General features: G+C 42.1%; 1 protein-coding gene across 2 annotated transcripts; it reads left to right on the top strand.

Moving 5' to 3' along the window:
- The first annotated feature begins 322 nt into the window (after positions 1-322).
- Positions 323-24712, top strand: hira (histone cell cycle regulator a). 2 transcript variants are annotated; one of them, XM_030060514.1, is made up of 25 exons: positions 323-567; positions 3029-3091; positions 3756-3866; positions 4045-4135; positions 4251-4345; positions 5005-5100; positions 5980-6140; positions 6842-7009; positions 7477-7590; positions 8761-8831; positions 8954-9059; positions 9588-9809; positions 11068-11153; positions 11865-12062; positions 13330-13473; positions 14784-15003; positions 15593-15700; positions 16988-17136; positions 17321-17482; positions 18248-18306; positions 19165-19270; positions 19515-19637; positions 20204-20367; positions 20788-20876; positions 22189-24712. In XM_030060514.1, exons 1-25 carry the CDS (start codon positions 531-533, stop codon positions 22303-22305), a joined length of 3060 nt encoding a protein of 1019 aa, XP_029916374.1. In that variant the 5' UTR covers positions 323-530; the 3' UTR covers positions 22306-24712. The 2 variants fall into 2 exon arrangements, with proteins under 2 accessions (XP_029916374.1, XP_029916375.1); XM_030060515.1 differs by having other exon boundaries at positions 14787-15003.
- The last annotated feature ends 627 nt before the right edge of the window (positions 24713-25339 follow it).

The raw sequence follows: 25339 nt of genomic DNA on the forward strand, positions 1-25339 counted from the left end.
ATTATTTGTCTGTGGAGCATGTGACATATGTGGATAGTTTATATGCTGATCTGGCCCGGAGTCAGTTTGACAGGATTTGGGTATAAAACATTGGTCATTCAAAATATGAATCTTTATTCATGTCTGCCCAAGCCCAACCCGCGGACAAAATTTGTTACCCGCGGCAACACTTAAAAAGTAGCCCAATTTGGCGGAAAAAAAAACGCGGACTTGGCAACCCTGCAGGAGGGTTAAAGAAAAATAAAATTTAAATTTTAAAAAAAAAGTTGCACTCTTCCGGGCGGTCAAAAAAAAAAAAAAAAAAAAGCGCCAGCACTTCCTGTGTAACCGCGGCTGTCATCCGGGCTGCTGGGAGGCATGAGGGGATGCTGCTGCAGAAATGGAGTTGAATTAAAAAAGAAACAACCAAAACCGCGAAGTAACGGACGGAGTTTGAGAAGACAAAGGCGAGGGGAGGGTGGTTCTCCGTGTGAAGGCGGGGGTTCGGCCGGGAATTAAAGCTTGGAAGTGTTAGAGAGAGCCGGGTGAAGATGAAGCTGCTGAAGCCGAGCTGGGTCAGCCACAACGGTGAGTGCAGGAATCCGCCGGAGCAACTCGGGCTTTTGTTGTGATGATGGAGGCGCTCGACACTTGTTTGACTTGTTTGACACTTGCTGAACACACACACTCTCTCACACACACACACTCACACTCACACACACCAACCTCCAGCAGTAAACAGTGTGATCCGGCTGTGTTGTTGAACATTATTCCTGCTCCAAAGTGTCGGCTAACCTGAGCTAGCTGCCGTTAGCCGCGGCTAGCTCACACGTCCTACCCGCTAAAACGGCCCGTTTACAAGTTGCTCCTCTAACAAGTGATAATCTGCTTTTTTAACACGTCTCACTGTGTGTTTTAACCCGCACTTTGTTAGCGTGGCAAGTGAACAATGAGCTAATGAGGCTGTGCCGGTGTGAAGCGAGTCCAGGCTCTCAGTTTGGAAAGAAAGAGAAACGGCGTTAACCGCTCGGCGCCCGTTGACTCGCTTTTTATTGTTCAGATTAACCAGATTTGACTGAATTACGATAATCCCTGCTGCGGCCGATGCTAGTTTGACAGGTGGATAATGCAGTCGGCTTGTAAGGTGGAACAAATATGATCACCTAACCTTCTGAAAGCCAAGAGCTCATATTTTGACGTTTTCCAGATAGATAGATAGATAGATAGATAGATAGATAGCCTACTTCATTCATACCGCAGGAAATTCTTCAGCAGTATCCACAGATTACAGATTAAGTACATAAAAAATAAAGAATAAGATCTAAGTACAACAGAATAAGATCTACACATTTTTAAAAATTATTGTCACACTTTCATGCCATTTGATGATGTTAGGGCTGCACCATATGCACGAAATTTCATACCTCGATATTTATGCCCAATATTTTGTTTATTTGTTTATTTGTTTATTTAAAAGGATCCCCATTAGCTGACGCCTAAACGTCAGCTAGTCTTCCTGGGGTCCAGACAATAAAATACAAAGACAAACATTACAATATCAGTTCATAAAATACATCTTTTAAATAAAAATTACAAATAAAGAATAAGGAAAACATCGTACAAATCATATATCATTTGATGTGTTGATCTCACTCAAATACACTAGGCCTATATGGTATTAAGGTGATGACACAAATGTATTCTTAGTCTCCGTTTGAAACCAGCCTTGCTTTTAATGTCACGAATCGCCCCTGGAAGAGTGTTCCAATATGCAACTGATCTATAAAATACTGTCCTCTTCATAGAGTCAGACTTAGGTAAGGGTAACGTAATCCGACCACTATTCGCCCCTCGAGTGTTATATGAATGAATATTTGAACAGTAAGTTATATTATTATAAAGAAATTTAGGAGTCTGAGTGTTAATAATTCTATGAAAATATATAAGTACATTAGCAGATAGCCTATCCTCAACCCTCAGCCAGGAGAGACGTTCATGCATTTCTACAACACTTGTTCTTGGAGAACAATCTTTGATAGTGATGCAATACACAAAATCACTATTTGTTCACACTTAGTTGAAATTTGAAGTGTAGCAACAGTGAAAATTGAGCATTCTTCAAAAAAAAAACAGCATAATAAAACCAAATACTTTACACGCTATTTTATTTATCAGACCAGACCAATCAATGCCTAACCTTAAATTTGATGTCTTCCATATCACTGCTCTTTGAGGTATCGATTTCATGCATGTTCATGTCTAGATAGCGATGTATGGTTCAGCCCTGTGTGATTATCAGCACAACTGGAATGGGAAACAGCCTCAACAAACTGGGAACTGGGAGGGAAGACTGGTTTTAAATCATGGAGGCTGTCAGATAGTAGCTATGGAGAGTCATGGACATGTTATGGATATAAATGTATTTATTTATCAGCAGGAAATGTGCTTCCAGTGCGGTTTAGGTTATTATGTTTTGGGTCCTGCTATTGTTTTCCGATTACAACGACTGTTTTTCTGGAGAAATCAAATGTTGTGTGATATCTATCTATCTGTCAAACTATTTAAACTGTGACCGATAACTAACTAGTTTAACCAATATTTTTCCATTAAGTTGGTGTCGGGAATCACCAGGGGCCCCATGATACGATAACATTATGATTTTAAGCATTTTGCAATATGCTGAGTATTGCGATAACATGTATTGCGATATATTGGATTTTTTTTTTTTTCAGCTGCAAATTATTGTTTTGTCCCCAAATAAAATCTTTAACAGCATCTGTTTCATCTAATAAGATAAAGTTTTCGTTCTTTTCATCTCACTTCAGTCATTTTTATCGCAGCAACATGGGACAGACTGAGCAGCTCCGTCAGAAAAATCTGTCAGAAATGTTGAATAAATTCTTGGTGATACAGAACCAACACCTGTGTTGATTTTTTTCCCCCCTACTATCGATCATTGTTATGCCAAACTATTAAATCTGTGACTGATAACACATTCATTTAACAGACATTAATCACTAACAGTTGAGTTATTTGTTGTGTTTTGCAGGTAAGCCGATATTTTCAGTGGACATCCATCCAGATGGGACGAAATTTGCAACCGGCGGACAAGGTAAGACACACACACACACACACACACACACACATAGAGCAATGATTTGCATGTGATGGTGTGTAATTTTTGGAGCTACTTTACTTTCTTATAAAACACATTTGTCATACACGGTGTAGGACTTATTGTGAAGTTGGTGTTAAGGCTGAAACCAAACCAGAAAAAAAAATGAACTGTTGAATCCACACTACACTGACTCTACAAAGTTCAGTGTTACACACACCTGCTGCATGAGAGCCACACAACCACACACTGGGCTGATGCATTAATGGATATACTCAAAGTGTTTTGATGTTTGTTTTGAAATAGTCTAAGAAGAGTTTTGCCTTTGAAAGAATATCTGTTGAATTCATATTGCTCATCCCAAATCTCTGAAGTTGTTTTTGCAAATAAACCAAAATACAGAGAGCTTTAGAAATATTAGTGTTTTTTTTTATCCTTGTCCAAATGAACAAAATATGCATCAGACCATGTGCGTCGTCCTGCTGCAGGTCAATATATATATTTTCCAGTATTTTCCTCCTGTGTTTGGAGCCTGAAAAACGTAACGTCACCGTGTGTAAATAAAGAGGAAAAATGTCTTAACACAACATTATATATTAAAAAAAAAAAAAAAAAAAAAAAATCTGACTGAGCTTTGTGATATTTGTTGTTGTGTTTGCAGGAGAGGATTCTGGGAAGGTGATGATCTGGAACATGGCTCCAGTCCTGCGAGAGGAGGACGAGAAGAACGAGAACATTCCCAAGATGCTTTGCCAGATGGACAATCACCTAGGTAACCAGCCTCAGTATATTTATGTCTGTCTACAGTCCATTCACAAAAGATGGGAATTGGTTTTAGCCTCATGTGTTTTTTGACTGCTGCTATTCAGTGACAATCATTCCTAATAAAATTATTTATTATTGCTAAAAAGAAGCAGACAAAGTGTGTAACACGCTGGTGTTTTCTGCAGCGTGTGTGAACTGTGTGCGCTGGTCCAACAACGGCCTGTACCTGGCATCAGGAGGAGACGACAAGCTGGTCATGGTGTGGAAGAGAGCAGCGTACGTAACCACACACACACACACACACACACACACACACACACACACACGTAACACATGGGGAAAAAAGGCAAACAAAGCCAGGAGTTGGTGACGTTTGACTGTGTGTGTTCAGGTTCATCGGTCCAAGCACCGTGTTCGGGTCGAGCAGTAAGCTGGCCAACGTGGAGCAGTGGAGATGTGTCACCATCCTGAGGAACCACACTGGAGGTAACTCTCACACACACACGCACACACACACACACACACACACACACACACACACACACACACACCGCAGGGCTGCAGCTAATGATGATTGTCACAGTCTGATCAGTTGGTTATTTTTGTGAACTGACTGATTAATCATATTGTCAGGAAATGTCAAAATAATGACAGAGTCTCTTCCAAAGTGATAAGAGCCCAGAGTGAAATGTCCTCAAACGTCTTCCTCAGTCTGACCAGCAGCCAATAAACCCAAAGTATCAATTTTATTAATATCTGAAGTGAGGAAAACAGGATAATCTTCCCATCTTAGTCAAGCTTACATCAGACAGTGATTGTTGTTTTTATTTGATAAACAAAAGATTTATCATTTTTCAACATTAAAATCAAGTAATTTTTTTGTCCAGTCCATTAAATGGCTAAATGTCTTATTCTTGCAGCAATAAAATGCTCATTAGTGTAAGCACACACACACACACACACACACACACACACACACACACACACACACACACACACACACAATATACTGTTCACACATGCATACATACTTGCACACAAATGACCCAGTTACATGGACATAATCACACAGAGCACACATACCCTGCCCTAATCTGTGTGTGTGTGTGTGTGTGTGTGTGTGTGTGTGTGTGTGTGTGTGTCAGACGTGATGGACGTGGCGTGGTCTCCCCATGACGTGTGGCTGGCCTCCTGCAGCGTCGACAACACCATCGTCATCTGGAACGCACGCAAATTCCCAGGTAGGACAGAGGCACGGGACGACGTCACACACCCTGGTCTCTGTCAGGACTGTTGGATCTGCTCGTCACAGTTTGATCAGAAAGACTTTCCCAAAGCGGATGTGGTGTCTTTTTTTCTTCAGACCAATCTTAGACAAGGTGACGTCACGATTAGATATTTCCAGCCGCTCCAGTCTGAGATCTGAAAATGTTTCAGGATCTAAAGCAGCAGCGGTAAACATCAGGTTTTGGTGTCGGAGAGAGCGCGAGGCCTTCTTCTTTGTAGAGCCGCCATTCTGCACAAACATTAAACAATTATACAGGAAACCAGAATGCAAAGCTGCAGCCTTAATGGACCAGAATGCACTGCTGCATCAAAACAGCCAAACTTTCCGTCTAGATGTAAAAAACCAAAGGCTGGAGTTCATACCTGTTCTCTGCAGGCTGTCCAGAAATCATTCTGGGAAATGTAGGAAATCACTTACTGAAGCAGAATGTGTGTCTCGGGTGGAAAGTAAATTACAGCAGAAAATAGTAACTGCCAAAATTGATTAATTCATGCAAACATCACAGGCTGATATTGTCTAACAGTGGACGAAGATGTGAGGGGAATTTTCCCTTTAATTAAAGACTTGGAGGCTGAAATCCCCAGACGGACTGGAAAATGTGTTTGATGTGAAATGAACGAGAACCGCTCTGCTCCCTCATCACCAGCAGAAACAGAGCGATGAACCTGCAGCTCAGTCAGTTAGCCCTGGAAAAATAAAAACTTAGAGAAATAACCAAAAATAGCACAAGTCGAAGCTGCGCCTGTTGTGCTGTCTGTAGCTTTTTTGGGGTTGGATTCAGTGTTTGTCAGTGTTTGTCTCTCTCAGCCTCTCCTGTCGTCTGTCTCTGCAGAGATGGTGACGTGTCTGCGCGGACACACCGGCCTGGTCAAAGGCTTGACGTGGGACCCCGTGGGGAAATACATCGCCTCGCAGGCCGACGACCACAGCCTCAAGGTGTGGAGGACCATGGACTGGCAGCTGGAGACCAACATCACCAAGCCGTTCAGCGAGGTAAACACCGTCCTAACGGGTCACGAGGGGATTCACTAAACCAGCAGCAAGTCAGTCTGGATCCCACGTTTTCTATTTTGTGTGTTGCTGCCACAGAGCTCACACGTTAACATTACACCAGAGAACTTGCTTTGGGGGCGGTGTGATGCTTTTATTGCACTTACAGTAACGTGACCTCAGCTTCACCTCTGTCTCTCAGTATTACACTTTGCAGGGCCGAACAGTATGCTTAAAAAAAAAAAAAAAATTGCAGTTATTTTGACAGGTATTGTGATTGCAACATGGATTTTAGTAGGAACGGTCATTTCTGCATCATAATCTTCACTTTAACTGGAAAAAAAAAACATTGAAACATTGAAATGATATGTTTTTGTGTTTGTTTTGTTATTTTTCCACAGGGCTCTGAACTAAATAATGGCTTTAATCTCATGTGGAGAATATGATTTTTAGCCAAGGGCGTCTGTGTAGCTCCATAATACTGCATTTATAATTGAATTTTGTCACTTTTTACCTTTATCAAAAACCTGCAGCTCCGGTGTGTTGGATGTTACATTTTGTTTTATTACAATTTTGATAATATTTTGATTAATTGTTCGGCCTTAGAGAAGTTTGATAGCTCCACGTCAGTTATTTGTAAAGCTGACTTATATTTGTCTCTCTTTTGTTTTCTCTGTCTCCCTCGCTCTCTCTCTCTCCCTCAGTGCGGCGGGACGACCCACGTCCTGCGTCTGTCCTGGTCTCCAGACGGTCAGTATCTGGTCTCGGCTCACGCCATGAACAACTCGGGTCCCACCGCTCAGATCGTGGAGAGAGACGGCTGGAAGACCAACATGGACTTTGTGGGCCACCGTAAAGCCGTCACTGTGGTGGTGAGTCTGACAAACAGCCCGAGCTCAAGGCCTTCAAAATGTGGACGATGGCAGAAAATAAATCAGTTATAATGTGGATTATGGTATCGGAGGATATGGATAATGAATGATTTTTTTTTTTCAGTTACCCAGTAAAAAAATCCAAACATTTTCTGATTCTAGCTTCACCACGATTTTAGAATTGTCTTCCTTTTCTCCGTTCATATCTTTATAAAGTTAATACTCTGTTTTGTTTTGTTTTGTTTTGTTGGCTCCTTGTCAGACTGAAGGAGACATTTGAAGCTCTCACTTTGGATTCTAATCACTTCCCATCAGATTTGAGCGTTAATTTGCACACTTTATAAACTAAATGAACAGTCCTTTAATCAAAAAATAATCACTGTTTCCACTGTATTGCAGTGTAACTCATATTATCTGTGGTCTGTGTGTGTAAATCGCTTTGATGCCTGTCCTCTGTCTGTCTGTAGAAATTCAACCCAAAGATTTTCAAGAAGAAGCAGAAGAACGGCGGCTCTCCGAAGCCCAGCTGTCCGTACTGCTGCTGCGCCGTCGGCAGCAAAGACCGGTCGCTCTCCGTCTGGGTGAGGCCACACTCTGAGGAAGAGGATGATGATGATGATGATGATAATCCCAGAAATAACACATTTCCTCATTATGTCACACAGTCCCAATTAAGTGATAGTGGTAGCTTGCAAAAATAAACCTCAACTCAGCTATTTAACCAACAACATGACATTTGAACATGAATGTTAACACTTTTTTTTTTTTTTTTTTTTTTTTTTAAAGTTTCAGCAAGACCAAAACAAAAGTTTCATCATCTATTTGAAATGTGTTGTCATGCAGAAATTATAAAGGAGACTGAGGCTGCAGGTGTGTGTTCAGGAAAAGGTCAAAGTTAAAATGGACCAGGAAGATCTTTTCCATTTCTCCTTGGCCCTTCTCTGAATTTATGAAGAAACTGGAAAGCACTGTGCCTAAAAGCACACTTCATTCTTTTTCATTATGAGCACAGCCAAGAAACCTTTACCCACAATACAACCTGTTTTAAAGCTGCAGGAAGTGATTTCTGACCACTAGAGGGCGTTGAGAGCTCAAACTCGTTTGTGAAGTCAGATCACTTGTACAAGGCTGAAAGTCAAGGTGAAAAAATGCATTTTGGGGGTTGGAGATGACGGCTACATTTAACTCTCACAAGGCTCCTGTTGGATTAACTTGGATTATTTAACCTCTGAGCTCCAGTTTGAAAACGTGCTGAAGCCGCAGACGTTCAGCTACAAGGTGGCGCTGCTCTGAATGAACTTTTCCTCTGTGGTGGCAGAGCTGACTGCAGCCACAGAGGCACTCGCACTGCTGATCTGAAAATTTATCTGCAGAATGTGACGTTTCAGAGACGCTTTGAATGAAGCTGAAACAGCGAGAGGAGGAAGAGGAGGAGATTATTCAGGCTGATAGAGAAATTTAGAAAGATCAGACTAGGAAACAACAACAGGCTGTGAACTGTCTGGTGGAGAGAAGAGCCACAGTGATGACTCTCACAGTACAAGGGGTCATTTCCTTTTTTTTTTGCACAAAATATTGGCTTCTTCAGACCAGCTCTTTGATTAGTTGGTGACAACTGATCGATTGGTGGACTTTGACAAAATGGACTCCTGAACTTCCATTTAGATGTCAGTGCTGCCCATGGAAATACCTGACTGTCATGAAATAATCACCTAACTGACTGAACAACACCTGTCTGTGTGTCTCTGCAGCTGACCTCTCTGAAGCGCCCCCTGGTGGTGATCCATGACCTGTTTGATAAATCCATCATGGACATTTCCTGGTGAGTTTTTCAGTTCAGGCGTCACACAAGACTGAACTCATTACAGGCCACGCAACGCTCAAGTTTCATATGTTATCTCATAAATCTGTGTGTGTGTGTGTGTGTGTGTGTGTGTGTGTTAGGACTCTGACAGGCCTGGGGATCTTGGTGTGCTCTATGGACGGTACGGTGGCCTATCTGGACTTCTCACTGGACGAACTGGGAGACCCACTGAACGAGGAGGAGAAGGTCAGTACACACACACACACACACACACAGATTTTAGACTCATGAGCTTGAAATGCAAACATTTTCAAAACTTATTTCTGGATGTCTGCAGCCAAAAAATTGTTTTGCTCAGAAACAAAGTATTGGATTCAATCTCACATTTGACAGAAAATGAATCAGTAATAATTTTGATAATCAATTAATTGTTTTAGTTTAGTTTATCAAGTAAAAACCCCAACAATTGTCAGATGTCAGCTTCACTAAGATCACAAAGATGTTAAGATGTTCATGTCAATATTGAATTAATATTTTTTTTGGCTGCTGGTCAGGCTAAGGCAGCAAAGTGAAGACATCACTTTGGGCTCTTATCACTTCCCATCAGATGGTTTCATTATTTTCAAAAACTAAATGATTAATTAATTAATATAAAAATAACTGATAGATTAATTGACAATGGGAGAAAAATCATCAGTTGCGGTTTTTACTTTTATTCCCTCTGTCGTCTGTCTGTCTGTCATTCATCTCCCCCTCTCTCTCTCTCTCCTGCAGAACACCATCCACCAGAACATCTACGGGAAGAGTCTGGCGATCACCAGCACCGAGGCCCAGCTCTCCACCACCATCATCGAGAACCCGGAGATGCTGAAGTACCAGCAGGAGCGGCAGAACGCGGCGCAGGCCGGCTCGGGGCCGGGCGGCGCCGGCCTGGAGTCCACAGCGCCCAAACTGAACAGCGTGATGAACGGAGAGTCGCTGGAGGACATCAGGAAGGTGAGCGCAGCCACAAAGACGCGACTTTAACACCAAAACAAATAGAGAGTACAGTGGTCCCTCGTTTATTGCGGGAGTTACGTTCTAAAAATAACCCGCAATAGGCGAAATCCGCAAAGTAGCTTTATTTTTTACAATTATTCTAGATGTTTTAAGGCTGTAAAACCCCTCACTACACACTTTATACACTTTTCTCAGACAGGCATTAACATTTTCTCACTTTTCTCTCTTGTTTAAACTCTCAAAGTTCAAACCTTCGTAGAAAAATAAGTCCAGTATTATAGAATGAAGGCATTCTGTACTGTACAGGAGACACGGCACGGAGGAGATTGATTGACAATGGTCTACAGTCCCTTAGCCAATGAGGACGCTGTTTCTAAATTTACGTACATAAATATAAATTAACATTTTTGGAGTCTAGAACAATATAGGTTTATTAATTTGGTTTATGATATCAGAAGTAAAGTAGAACATAATATAGGACAACTTAGAAATATATATATTTCGGTATCGGGAATGTTTAAGATACTGATAATGATAATATTAGTAATGATAATAGTAATAACAATCGTTATTTATAGAACACTTTTCAAAATCTACATTACAAAGTGCTGCACAAAGGCAGCAAAAAATAAAATAAAATAAATAAAACAAGTCATAAGTTCATCAGGTTTAAAAAACAATTGAGTATAAAAACCACCAAAAGGCAGTTACAAGAAAATTAAAAGTCAAGTAAAATCAGGAAAGGCTAATTGTTTGTTTTAAGAAGAGAATTAAAAGAAATCACTAACAGTCACTTTGACAGAACAGCATAGAAATACAAATTTATATGTTAGGAAGGAATGAACGCATGAAAAGATTCATTCTAAAACGAAACAGTCGAACATTTGAATGATCTGACACACAGTCGTATAAAATGATTTGTGTCATGGAAATCTATTATTTTTCCAAAGCAGGGCCCTTTTAAGACCTTTGATTGCAAAACAGCACCAGTGCATGTTGCTGTGTACCTGTACAGAGCGTTGCCCGTGGCTATCAGGTGTGGTTGGCACTTGGACTGATGAAAGAGATGAGCCCAGCCATGTGGCAGCCACTTCACAAAACAACCAAGACTTTATTTTCCTGTAACCCACTTTTCATCCAAGCCTGCCATTTTCAGTTTGTCTTAATCACGTCTCCGTTTTCCAGAGCTGTCACACAAACTCTGTTTCTTTTTGTCACCGCTTGATGGTTTCGTCGGATGTTTTTGTTTCTCCAGAATCTCCTGAAGAAGCAGGTGGAGACGAGGACCGCCGACGGCAGGAGACGCATCACACCGCTGTGTATCGCCCAGCTGGACACCGGGTAGGAAGACACCCTCAACACAAACACACACACTTTAATCTCTTCTCTGAGTTGAGTGACACTTGGTCTTACAGAGTGATTGATGGCACAAAAACAGTTTAGACTATGGCAGCCTGCGCACGCCGACATTCAAACCATGCTGGATAATAAAGTAGCATCAGCAGTGCTGAGCTTCATATGGCACTAAAACCAAGGAACAGTAAGGCAGCGCTCACTGAAGCTCGTCAATGTCACTTCAGTGTCATTTGACCAATCAAAATTGTCATAACTAAATAAGGCAGGACATAAAAACATATCAGCAACTTAAGTATCAGCTACTTTTTACCTAGAAACCAGATGGAGGAATGCACCGTGTCCGTTAAAGATGACTGTTGAGGTGTAACGCTATGCTTTGACACTTCCACAGATCACCGCCTAAAACAGAGATGACAACTGGGAGACCCATTCAATAGAAATCATAAGAAATATAATCAATCAATCAATATGAATTTAAAAATCTAGCGAGATTATTGGAAAGGATAAATGTAGTGGCTAAGGAAAGTGGAGCAGTGGAGTGAATTAAGTGACAGATTAAGGCACAGGAAAACAAGACTCTTGGCTGAAGAGGCAGTAGTACTTGTAGCAGTTTTACTGAGAGCTGTATTTCTCTCTCTCTCTCTCTCTCTCTCTCTCTCTCTCTCTCTCTCTCTCTCTCTCTCTCTCTCTCTGCAGGGATTTCTCTCCCGCTCTGTTCAACAGCGTTCCCATCCTGCCCGGCTCCTCGATGCCCAGCCAGCTGACGCCCCAGCTCAGCTCCGACTCCAGCCAGGGTCAGGCCTCCTCTCTGGGGCTGCGGCCGAGCCACGACACCCTGCTGACCTCCCCTCCGCCCAGCAGCTCCACCAAAGGCCTGGAGGACAACAAGGACGGGTACGGAGACGGGTTTTCTCTCAGCTCTCTCTTATAAATAAAATTTTGAACTTTCACAATAAGAAAACTGGCATTTATCAACCCTGTAAGTAATCTGCCATGACAGATACCGCACTTCCTAAACCACCATGATGCCTCTTAATGTAAAGATACACTCCGAGTTGATCATATCCGGTAACATCCTCTCTGTGCAGGAAGTTTCACTCACTACCTTTAAATGCACAAAATATTCTGTTTTTTGCCCTTATTCTGAAAAAGACAGTATTCCTACTAACATAACGAATCAAGATGAATATTCCTATTTACATGCAGCCATGCACACTGCGACTTGAACCCTTGCCTAGCTGTCTGTCTCTGTCTTGCAGGCGTTTGTCAATACCAATGTCTTAAAATCTTATAAAATCAGTTTTATAATGTCTCTGGATGTAATGCAGCGTAGTGTTTTTCTTGCATGCCTCTACGCCGTGTAATACGAAACAGCCAATCACCAACACAGCCTGTGGACTAATCATTTGCCTCCTGTGGTGATAAATAATGATCATTTGTATTTCTCAAAGCCCAGTCAGAAACATGTGCAGCTCCGCCCTGAAGGTGAGGCCGGCAGACAAAACAAAACAGCCACTAGAGGAAAAAAAAAATCAAATTTAGTGCGCTTTCTGAAACCCACTCCTCCACTAATACAAGGTTTGCTATTTTATTCTGACTATAATCACTCCTCGTGTTGCATTCTGTGGTTCCCTAAACTCAGAATTTCAGCATTCACACGACCATGCAAAGTAATTGTCCAGTTTCCAGTCATTATTCAAATCCAAATTGTTTCACTGCTTTAAAATAGGTAAACAAACTTCTTCATATTAATTCTGAAAGAGCCTGTTCAGAATGAAATAAAAAAAAGAATATTGAATGCAATAAAAATGAAATAAAATATCCCTGCTCTCCAAGGAGGGGAGAGGAGGGATATTTTGTTTTAGTTCATTATGGACACTTTTTTATTTGATGTAAATTGTTCTCATTTTTCATCTTCTGTTTTTCCCTTACCTCGTGTTTTCAGATGTTTTTTTTTTTCTGCTGCTGCAGTTGCATTTTTCAGTCTAAGTCTGTTTGGCTCTCTTCCGTTTTTTTCTGTTAATTGTATACATATATATATTTTATCTTTAAACTAACATTTGCTTCTCTTCCTTTCTCTTTCACCCTCAATTTGTCCTTATATTTCTTCTTTCTGTTTTTGTCCTGACTCCTGTCGTCCTCTCGTCTCTCCGCCCCGCAGCGTGAAACAGAGTCTCCTGCTGACTTCGGCCTCCAAGATCGAGCCGATGAAAGCTCTGGACTCCAGGTTCACCGAGAGGTCAAAGGCCACGCCGGGCGTCACAGCCGTCATCTCCTCCACCGCAGGCCTCACCCCGCTGGACAGGTGACCCACTCACTTCCTGTTTCATATCACCTGAGACTGATAACTGTCATTTTCTTCACCGCCCAGGTTGCAGGTAAACAGGTGGTTGAATTTCTGAAGGGTACGCAGTTCCTAATTCTTTTTCTTTGACAAAAATCTGGAAAAAGTAAAAGAAAAAAAAATCTGTACCCCACAGAGTTTTCAGAGTATTTGAAAAGCAGTTGAAGGATAATCTCTAGGTGAGGGGAGGCCTCTGGGAAAACATGATTTTCAAAAGAGAAAGTTGTTTTCTCTGCTTGTTCAGTGCCTGAGGCTTTTTTTAGACTTTCAGATTAAAATGGAGAACTTCAGTAACAAAAAAGAAAAAAAAATGTCATGAAGAAACATTCATGTTCTGGTGAAGCAGTTACAGTGAATACGCCGTCTGTATAGAATCCTCCTTTAAAATGTATTTTATCTGTAGCAGAGTATGAAAACATCTAATCCACACATTTAGGGCCTTAAAAAGTATTAAAATGTCCTAAATATGGTAATTATTTCCTCACGTTTTAAACATATTGTGCAGGTTTGTTTTCAGTTCAGTTTCATTTTGATACAGCAGTAAAATTCAGTGATATTTAACAGTGTTAATACATTATGTAAAAGGTGACTAATGTGGCTTTAAGGTAACAAACTCCCTCACTCATTCGTCTATGTAAGCAGCTGTGCAATGCATTCTGGGAGCTCTGCGTGGCGTTTGGAGAGACGGGGCGTCACGTCTGCGTCTCCTCATTTGCATAAAGTTGAGGTTTATGCTACTTTATGCAAATTATTGGCGTCCAGCGTGACTCTCTGCCTCTGGAAACTTCTCAAAAACACATTTTGGTGAACAAAGTTCCAAAAAGAGACGCCGTGTTTGTCCGGTTTAAAATCCGGGTTAGGCTGGCCCACTGGTGAAGTGTTTGTCCAATCAGGTGCAGCGAGGAAGTGTTTTCCCGGTTACAGGAGAGAGCAGCTGTCAATCATTACGAGTGGCCACGCCCACCGAGCGTCCAAATGTGGAAAGCAGCGTGTCTGTCGGCTGCAGAGCTGAAACAGTCAGTCAGTGAACAGAAAACTGATCCTTTTGGTTGCTGATCAATGGTTCCACTCATTTATGATGACTAAAAATGTGGATGCTAATTTTGGTCACTGATTGAAATTCACAGAAAAGCTGGGAAAGTTAAATAAAGTTAAACAGAAATCTGAAACTAGAGCAGAGCATTACTGAAAAACACGCTCTCAGCTACAACCTTACTGTGAGCAAACATGGACTAAAAAAAAACACGCCTCTGTGCCTCCCGTCGCTCCAGCAGGGCGAAGGACGGCAGCTCCATCCTGAAAGACGTGAAGAACAAAGAGGAGACGAGCAGCGACAGCGAGGACAAGATGGCCGCCATCAACAAGAACCTGTCGTTCACCAAGAGGAAGGCAGACCTGCTGATGGACGGAGGCGAGGTGGTGGAGAAGAGGAAGAAGGGCCGGCCCAGGAAGGACAAGATGGCCACGCCCATTTCACAGCCCTTCACACAGGTAGAGACGGAGGGGGTGGAGCCAGAAACGTGACTTTGACGTGGCTGAAATGGCCCACCCAAGTCTCTTTTCTGGCTCCATTGGAGGGAAACGCGGGAAAGTTTGGATAGACAGATGCACAGTCCCCATGGGTTATCGAATTCCTGGAATATCCTGGGATTTTCAGAGGGTAAATCAGCCTGGAAATGTCAGGGAATCTGCTTGGGGCGAATTCAGAGAATATTTGGGAATTTTACAAATGGGTCATGGTGTAAGATTGTGTCAGAATTTGTTTGCCCACCCGTAGAGAAATACATGAATAAAGCAGGAGTACGACAGAGTATAACGAAGGAGCGTTCCACAGCTCTGGAGTTATGGAAAATAATAAAAAGGTCATAGAAGGGCATATGCTTGGAAGTGAGGGGGTTCAGCCAGAACTGGTGTTTTCAAGCTTTTTATTTAGTATTTATTTAATTGCTTTATTTTTTTTAAAGTGGTCTTGAATTCAGTTCCAAGTCAGAGTGAAGAGATGTGATGAAGTGTGTTCAGATTCGTCTTTCTGAATGAACAAAGCAGATAAACAAACGTGTGTGTTCTTTCTTCCCGTCAGTTGACTCCTCCGACGGAGCGAGAGCCGAGCCGAGCGGCAGCCACTCCGGCTCCCGTCGCTGCTCTCAAGCTGCCAACACCCAGCATACAGAAGGCCTTCAGCCTGCAGGTACCACCGCTGTGTGTGTGTGTGTGTGTGTGTGTGTGTATGAATGTGTTGGAGTAATCAAATAGTTGAGTGACACATAAGTAGTTGATTATAAGTTTGATAATTGATTGTTTTAGTCTTTTATCAGGTAAAAAGTCCAAACATTGGGGGATTCCAGCTTCACTAATTTTACCTTTATTGTCCTTGCCCAAGGTTCAACGAAATTGAGTAGTGATCCTCCCGATGGTGCATTCACACATAACTGCCATTAAACGTAGAAAGAGTTCAAACGAACTAAAATAGAAAATAGTTAAAAAACTAAGAGTTAAACTGAAGAACTATCTAAGGTGCCAAACGTATAAGTAAATATATAAAATATTAAAAATGTGTTTTCTGTACCCCATAAAAACAATATAATAGAAAAAAGTTATTCGCAGCACCTGGGGAGCTGCAGTGGCCTTATGTACTTAGTGCAGTTGGGTTATGGCACATTGGTGAACTGCACTGATCCCATATCCAAGTAGAGTATGTAAAACACCGACTGCTGCGTCTGTGCGTGCCACCCGCTGGGTCTGTTTACTCGGTCCATACTAAGATTGTCTTCCTTTTGTCTGTTCATCTCTTATAAAATGAATACTTTGTTTTTTTTTTTTCTTTGGTTGCTGGTCAGAGGAAGGAAGACATTTGAAGACATTACTTTGGACTCTGATCCTTTGCCATCAGACTTCAGCTTTATTTTTCGCTATACTCTCACTGTCCGATCAATTAATGATAAAAAAAAAAAAATATGTACATTACCTGACAATGAAAATAGTCACTAGTTGTAGCCCTGGTTTGTAAGTGCGTACGCCCCTCTCTGAATCCCACCGGTAAATACCGCAGAGCAGCACCTGCATGGGAAACCAATCAGATCATGCCGGGCCCTTTTTCTACCTAAACACACTACCTTTAGACATCAGGGAAGCCAGCTCACTAGACATCTTTAAAAGAAGATTAAAGACCCACCTTTTCACTCTAGCCTTTAACTAGCTCCTATTTTATTCCACACTGTTGTCTTTTATTGTTTTATTTGCATCTTTTGTTTTATTTCAAATTTTGTTTCAATTTTTAGCCTTTTCTTTTTAATTCCACCCTGTGCTGTGTTTTATTCTTTTTAATGTTTTATTTAATGTGTTTTCAAATGTTCTTCTTTTTATTGTGAAGCACTTTGAGCTGCAGTTCTTGTATGAAAGGTGCTATACAAATAAAGTTTTATTATTATTATTATTAAATTACAAACTTAAAGATTGTGTGTGTGTGTTTGTGCAGGTGAGCATGGAGCCCTCCGTGTTCCTGGAGGTGGAGAACGACGTGTCGGTGGTCGCCGGGTCGAAGCTCAGCCAGCTGCGATGTTCGAGAGACGGGCGAGAGTGGGACACGCTGCTGCCCAGCTCGGTCGTCACGGCTGCAGGGAGCAGGTGCTCAGCTCTGTCACACGTTCTCCTCTTCATCACCAACAGTGTTTTTCTGCATTATGTTCTAGTTTTAAAAGACATCGGTCATCATATACGCCGATGATACCGATGTATCTCTGACAGGCCAATAGTATGGCGATGTACACGTCAGGCAGCAGTTTTCAGTGACTCTCCTCCTCCCCCGCAGTGATGTCATCGCGGTGGCGTGCGAGGACAGGATGTTGTCGGTGTTCTCCTCCTGTGGGCGTCGGCTGCTTCCTGCCATCCAGCTGGCCACGCCCATGTCGGCCCTGCACTGCTCCAGTCACTTCGTCATGGCTCTGACCGCCGGAGCCAGGCTCTCCGTCTGGTCGGTGGCTTTTAAAAAACTCGATGTGGTCGTTGGATTTCTTGTTGTTGTTCATCTTTTATTTATTTATGTTGTTTACTGTTCTGCAGATCATTTTGAGAGAAACCTGCCTGCTGTTTATCAGCAAATTTGGCTCAATATACGTAGATGCTCATCCTGATGTTTTTTGTGTCTGTAAGGTGAATTTTATCCGAGTTTCCTGCAGCCATGCTGATAATTCCCTTACAAAGATATTCATAGTGATTCAGAAATATTCCTTTCTACTTATTTGTAATTACAGGTATTAATCCTGTCCTTATTTACAGGCAGGATGTTTTGTTCTCAGTTTGTTGGAAGGACTTTTTTTTTTTTCCAGATTTTGCTTGAAATTAAACCAAAAACTTTTTTCTATTGAGCCAAATGGGAGCAGAATGCAAGTTGCTCTTTCTGCTGTTTATCATAGAGGCTATGACTTTATTTATTTATTCATTTGTTTGATTATATGTTTGCCCATCTGATTATCTATCACTCTTTATCTCTCTGTGTATTTATTACCAGTTCATAGATTTACTATTGTAGATAATGATCAGTTAATAAGAAAAAGAAAGTAGAGTCTCTTTTACGAGGATTAGTTTTCTCATGGTAGTGAAGTAATTAGTTAAGTAATTAGTTGCTCGCATTTTTTATTTAATTATTCATGTAAATATCTGCATATATTTGACGTTAACATTTTCCTGTAGCTAGGTTTTTGTTCTCATCGTGTTGTTCCTGCGTTGTCGTCTGCAGGGACGTCCAGAAACAAACGGCTCTGGTGAAGAACGAATCTCTGCTCACCATCATGTCAGGTGAGACACCAGAACACACTGGGATAGCTATTAAAGGGACATTTCACACGATTTGTGTGAAGTTTTCCCTTGTTTCCTCGCATTTTCTTTATGGACTTCATTTTGATTTGACTTAACAAGAAAGACTTCTCATGTGTTTCTTGGTATTTTATTTTTCTAAATCACCACTGTGGTTTATCTCTTAAATAAATGAAGCTGCTTTACTCGGTAAGAATATAAGAGTGTAACTAGGGATGCATGATATTTGACTTTTTGCCAACATGGAATATGCTGATATTTTTCAACTCTTTTGGCTGATTGCCAGTGTCGATATATGCACATATTTTTTTCCACCTTATAGCAGAGAACATCAAGTGCGGTGGAATTAACATTTTATTATGGCTGCTCTTATTGTGAAGGCCTACTGGCAGATGCAGACATAAAATACAGTGCTTTTCAAAATGTGCACATTCACAGGGCGAAATAAGAAATTTACTTCAACTTAGGTAACATGATATATTTATTTCTACGCAACATTTTTTCCCCCCAAAAAACGGTGCCGATGTTATTGTGCATTCCCAAGTTTTACTTAAGTCCATACCTGGGATTACGCACCTGTCTGTTTTTTAAATAAATTGCATAGGAAGATTGTTTCAAGGCTCAGTAGCTCCACTTTGGGGAAAGTAACTACTTGAAGTCGATTACATCAAAACTAAATAAACTCTAGATTGTTTTGATTTTGTTAAACAAAGACTGAAGCTAGCAGCCATCGGTGAAATGTACCATTTGTTTTAACTTTTGTCCTCTTTAGTAAGAGTCTGTGGTTTTGGGTTGTGTGTGTGTGTTGTAATGTTTGTGTGTGTGTTTGTGTGTGTGTAGGAGCGGACACCACGGTGTCTCAGTCTCTGCTGACCCAGCAGGGCGTTCCTGTCATCGGCCTGTCCAGCGGCAAGTCGTACTGCTTCAACTCCTCACTGGAGACATGGTGAGACCAGGAGGCACACAGCAGTCAGATGTCATTCATGTGGCACCTTCAGTACAATAAAATGAAACATAACACACTTTCTCTGCATGGGAGAGGAAAACGTTAAAAGCAACAGATAACCAACAAAGATAGAAATAAAAATAAATTAAAAACACTGAAATAAAAAAAGAAATAAGATCTTTAAAATCTCTCTCTCTCCCTCTCTCTCTCTCTCTCTCTCTCTCTCTCTCTCACTCGTCCTCAGGACTCTGATAGCAGATAAAGGAGACTCTCTGGTTCAATGCGCTGACTTCAGGAGCTGCCTGCCTTCCCATGATGCACCTGTGTCCTCAGGACCCCTGGCTGTCATGCAGGGACGCAACCTCAAGTACGACACACACACACACACACACACACACACAGACTCTGCCAAAAAGAAATAAACACTTGATATTCACTTGTTACATGTTTCTTTCCCTATTTGCTCCATTGGAAATTCTCGGACTAGAAAACTGATAGTTTGAATATTTTCCTCCGCTCACATCACGCATTTTTAGCTGCTCAGGCCCTGGTGTTTTTTTTTTTTTTTTTCTTCTCATTTCAATATGTTAATTTGAAAATATTTTTAAAAAATGTGGGGCAAACAAAGTAAAAATTAATCTATAAATTTACTACATTAACATAGATTGTTGTCGGTGATTAAAGTGTGTGTATCTCCAGAGGACTTGAGACGCTGCTCATATAATTCAGGGTGTTTCACCCAGATTATCATCTTTTCATTGTTCAGCTCGGCCATTAAAAGCCGACATGTCACCCCCACCCCACCTCAACGCAGCAAAGCGTTAAATACTGTTTGATTGTTCCTGCCGAAGCTCAAAACCCCCAAAAAATGTTATTTTGGACAGCACTAGTCAATACACACATCTAACACGGCCTTCCTGTGTCCGTCCTCAGCGCGGGCCGCCTGGCGTCCCGTCTGTCCTCCACGCCTCACCACCTGCAGCAGAGCATGACGCTGGCCTTCCTGGAGAACCAGCTGGCGGCCGCTCTGACTCTGCTGTCGGCGCAGGAGTACCGCTACTGGCTGCTCATCTACGCACGCTTCCTCGTCAACGAAGGTACCGAGCCACCACCGCCGCGTGATCCCATGTTTTGATTTCCTGTGTATTATTATCATTATTATTATTATCATTATTATTATTATTATTATTATCCTGTGTCGACTCTTAGAGGGAAGCTTTTACCGGGATTATGGTCACATCCGAGTTCAAATTCAAATCCAGCTCATGAAAGCTGAACGCCGTGTTTTGGGGTTGAAGCTGCCCATTTCTTATATTTTCAGTGTTTTTGCACGTCCTGGATAAAGATTTAAAATGTCTTAAATCATTTTATTAACCCTAAGGCCTTAATACCGTTAAATTAAGCATATTAAGTTTTAATTTCAGCGTTACACTTAAAAATGTTATTATGTTCTTTGTGTGTGTGTGTGTGTGTGTGTGTGTGTGTGTGTGTGTGTGTGTGTGTGTGTGTGTGTCCAGGCTCGGAGTATCGTCTCAGAGAGCTGTGTAAGGAGCTGCTGGGTCCCGTCCACAAATCTGCTGCTACGGCCTGGGAGCCGACCACTCTGGTACGACACACACACACAAAAAAAAATATTCTCAATATAAAACTGCGACAGTCTTTATTGTGGGGCAGAAACATGACTCCTGGTCTCAGCTACATTTTATTCTGCTGCGTTAGTCATAACGACGACTGGCCTGCCACAGTTTGATTCACCTAGAAATTAAACTTCCTGCACTCTGCAATCCCAAACATTTAAAACATTTTTTTATTCTAGCAGGACAGTCGTATCGCCTGAAAGGTTTGTGGCTCCCTCCTGGTCCTGACTGGGGCTGGGACGCTATGCAAGTTTTAAAAATCAATATATTGGGGCAAAATTATTGATAACTATTGATATTTTCATCATATTTATAGTACTGTTGAGTTGTCAAGACACTCAGAAGACAACTGTTGTCAACCTTTTGCCACAAGGAGGCGCCAAAGCATCAGTGTTGAAAACATAACAAAGTTGTGCTTCTATCTCCCTGTTAGCAGCTTTTATGGACAGCTATTGTTATACTAGAAAAAACGAAGAATATTATCTGAATAATTAAATAAAAAACCCTGAAAAAATAGCAGTTTTTTATTACAAGGAAACTGTATTTATAACAGTTGAAATGTTTTAGGTCAGGTTTCTTGTGTCTTTGTCAAACATTTAAATCCAGCCAGACTGAAAGGCAAACCGCAGGCAGGTGAGTCGGGACAGCACGCTCTAAAACTTCAACTTTCTGGGAAACTCTCAGTGAAAATCCAGTGAAAAGGGAAATGAAAACTGTAAGCGTGTCACTGGAGCGTTGCCCCGCCCACTCACCTGGCCCCCCTGTCTGTCAGTCGCAGAGGCGGAGCCTCAGTGGTTTTCATATCAAAACTACGATACCGGACGTTGAAAATTCTGAATATTGGCTCTGATAATCAATAATCGTCTGGGATCAATAATTGGATAACTAGCAGCTACAAAACACACACACACACACACACACACACCCACACACATACACACACACACACACTTTGACCAGCTGTAACACACTAATGTTTCTCTCTCTCTCTCCTTGTCTCTATCTCTGTCTCACTCTCTCTGTCTCTCTCTCTCTGTCTGTCTCTCTCTCTGTCTCTCTGTCTCTCTCTCTCTCTGTCTCTCTGTCTCTCTCTCTCTCTGTCTCTCTCTCTCTCTCTCTCTGTCTCTCTCTGTCTCTCTCTCTCTCTGTCTCTCTCTCTCCTCTCTCTCTCTCTCTCTCTCTCTCTCTCTCTCTCTCTCTCTGTCTCTCTCTCTGTCTCTCTTTCTCTCTCTCTCTCTCTCTCTCTCTCCCTGTCTGTCTCTCTCTCTCTCTCTCTCTCAGGGTCTGAGGAAGCGGGAGTTGCTGCGGGAGCTGCTGCCCGTCATCGGTCAGAACCTCCGATTCCAGAGACTGTTCACCGAGTACCAGGAGCAGCTGGAGCTGCTGCGCAACAAATAACACACACACACAGACACACGCACACACACACACACACACACGTGGACTCACCTTGAAGCCTGGTCCGACTCTGTACAGGATGACATCAGAGCTAAACTGTCCCGGATGAACTCTGAGCTCCGGACGTCCTGCTGGATGTTTCTCCCCACGTGAACGACGTCACTCCATGTTGTCACCAGGAGGCGGGACGTCCCGGTGCTGCTGGTCCCTGGGCAGCAGGGGGGTGTGGTGTTCACTTTGATTTTTTATTTTTGGGTTGAAGAGTCACCGTCTTCTGTCCTGTCTCATGTTTTTCTGACCTCCGCACGTCCTGCCCTGCTAATCACGGCAATTCTCTTGAAAAACGTCGCTTTTGCGTGAGAGACTGGAACAGAAAAGGTTGCAGGTTCGATTCCCGTCACTGACACTGCGAGTCCATCAGCAGCCAAGTGTGCTCTCCGTTTAGTGAGGCGTTCAAGACGCCTGCCCCCCTCAGCTGTTTTACAAAAAAAAAAAAAAAGCGTTGTTTGGCCGAACACTAATTAAAGACGCCTGTCTGTGAATCTGAGTGATGTGATGCAGTTGCACCAAAGTGAAGCCTCGTCATGTTAAAATGAGAAAACACACCAGGGAACAGGGAACATTCAAACCCAGATATACAAGTGTTTTCTTCTATTCAGACAAATGAAGAGGATGAGCTGTTCATACCTGCTTGACAGTTTCGACTGTATGTCAAGCAGGTATGAACAGCTCATTCTCTTCATTTGTCTGAATAGAAGAAAACACTTATATATCGCAATAGAAGGCAAAATGAACTTAATCAGTTGGATTCAAACCCAGAGGTCGACCGGGGCGCGGTTTGAAGGCTGAGGCTGGTGTGTGATCATTTGTGAATAAATGAAATATCTTTAATTTTGACCATTACTGTGCCAAATTCTGAAGTCAGCAGTTTTATTCGGGTCAAGGTCGAAAAGAATTTAGGTCATCAGTGTAACAAACAATACTTCTCAGATTTGTGTGGAATCAGCGCGGTGCTTCCCCACAGACATGAGTAATCAATCAAACAGCATCACGTCCCTCCGATCCCCGGGGTTTCAGATTTATCGGAGGAAAAAACTTGCAGCTGATGTGACGCCGTGAACGTCCTGCAGGGGAAAGCGCTCTTGATCCAGATGAGACGTGAGAAAATGTAAAGTTTCTGCTCTGCTCTGAGAAAACAAGGAGGCACAAGAGGAAGGTTTCCAGAGCCGGAGCAGGATGACTTGAATTTTACCAAAATCTATGAAATCAAGAAGGTCCCAGCTGCTGCTCTGAATCTGGTTTAGATGAGATTTTTTTTTTTTTTTTCTTTCATGAGCAGCCATCACTAGTTTTTTATCTCACAGTAATCATGACTACAGTATGTGGACTGTCAGAAAAACGGAAACCTTCTGTCAGAAATATCATTGACGTTTCCGGTTTCCAACCACAACCCTGCAGCTTTTCTCCCACACGGCGTCAAGAGCGGCCAAAGCGCGTAAACTTTGGCTGTTGTTGGTGAATTCCCCAGATGAAAGGCGACAAATCCTGAAGTCAAAACGTTGCAGTAATTCAGTTCATTTCATGGATAAGGATTTAGAAAGTGATTTTTCTGATGTGACTTGAACGCAGCATTAGACTGGGCTTTGAGCTCAGACGGGCAGCAGCGTAATTTATGTTTGTGTGTGTGTGTGTGTGTGTGTGTGTGTCCATTTCCCCTGACCGTTTTGTAAATAGAATAATATCGGTGCTACAACATGTCATGTAAAGCCAGAAACTGTCACTCCTGCAGCTCCTTGTTCTGTTCGTCTCTGTTGTCGGGGGGGAAAGTCCGTTTTTTTCAGGACTGAGGAGATTTTTGGGTTTTTTTTTTTTTTTCCACAGACGCTCCTGAACTGTTGATGTTTTGCAGGTTTAAAGGGCCTGAAGGTCACAGAACTCAGTCCAACATCAGCTGTAAAAAAAAAACTCTATTCAGATAAGAAAGAAAACACAAATGATGATTCCCTCTGCCTCCTCTGTGTGTGTGTGTGTGTGTGTGTGTGTGTGCGCGCGTGTGGATGGGTGTGTGCGTGCGTGCATGTGTGAGTTCTGTATTAAAACGGTCGCTGTGAGCTTTGGAAGCTTGTTTACTGAACTGCGCCACCGTGTGGAGCCCAGAGGAAAAACAGCCCTTCCCTTTCTTTACTAATCTGTACAGTAGTTTTGTTTCTTTTCTTTTCTTTTCTTTGTTTTGTTTTGTTTTGCTGTTAAGTCATTTATAAATGTTTGTAAAAGGCAATTTTTTTGTTTCAATTTTCTAAAAAAAAAAAAAAAAAAAAAATTGGGTGAAGTCGTGTCGATGAGCCACAGTTTTGTGTTTTTTGAGAAAGTGAAAATTAAAGGATGGAGAACAGTTGGGTTTTGGTAACTCGTGTGTCATGTGGGTTTTTTCAGCTTTCTCTCTCTCTCTCCCTCTGTGTGTGTGTATGTGTGTGTGTGTGTGTGTGTGTGTACACTTCTGCACGTACACTGCAAGCTGCTCAGTGCAACCGGTCAGTAGCAGCTGGGGGTTCGGCGCCTTGCTCAAGGGCACATTAGTCACAAAAGACAAATCATCGTTCACTGATGCTGTTGCAGTCAGTTTGTCTTCCTCACATCCACACGTCACAACACATGAATGAATAAACAATTTGTAAAAACAAGCGTAAACAGACAACAATGTGAGCTAACTGACGGCTTGTCTTTCCTGCTTTGTTAGTTCCTGTATTCCTTTTGTCCCTTCTGCCTTCCTGTAGTTCCTCAGCACACCTGCTCCTCCACCTGTGACCAGCCAATCAGCTCCCTGCCTGCTTCCCCGTCCTCCCACCTGTCCCATCTGATTTGATTAGTTCAGTTTTTTGTTTAAAGAGCGGCTCAACACCAGCGTTACGTTTCTGCTGCGCTGCCCTCTAGAGGTCGAAACAGGCAGTCAGTGATGTGGCCGCAGGTATTTTGCCATTGACAGCTGCTAAAAACACCTGCTGCCAAATCACAGACTGGGTGTGGCCAGAAATAT

The sequence above is a fragment of the Myripristis murdjan genome, chromosome 9 (assembly GCF_902150065.1).
Source record: "Myripristis murdjan chromosome 9, fMyrMur1.1, whole genome shotgun sequence".
NCBI lineage: Eukaryota > Metazoa > Chordata > Actinopteri > Holocentriformes > Holocentridae > Myripristis > Myripristis murdjan.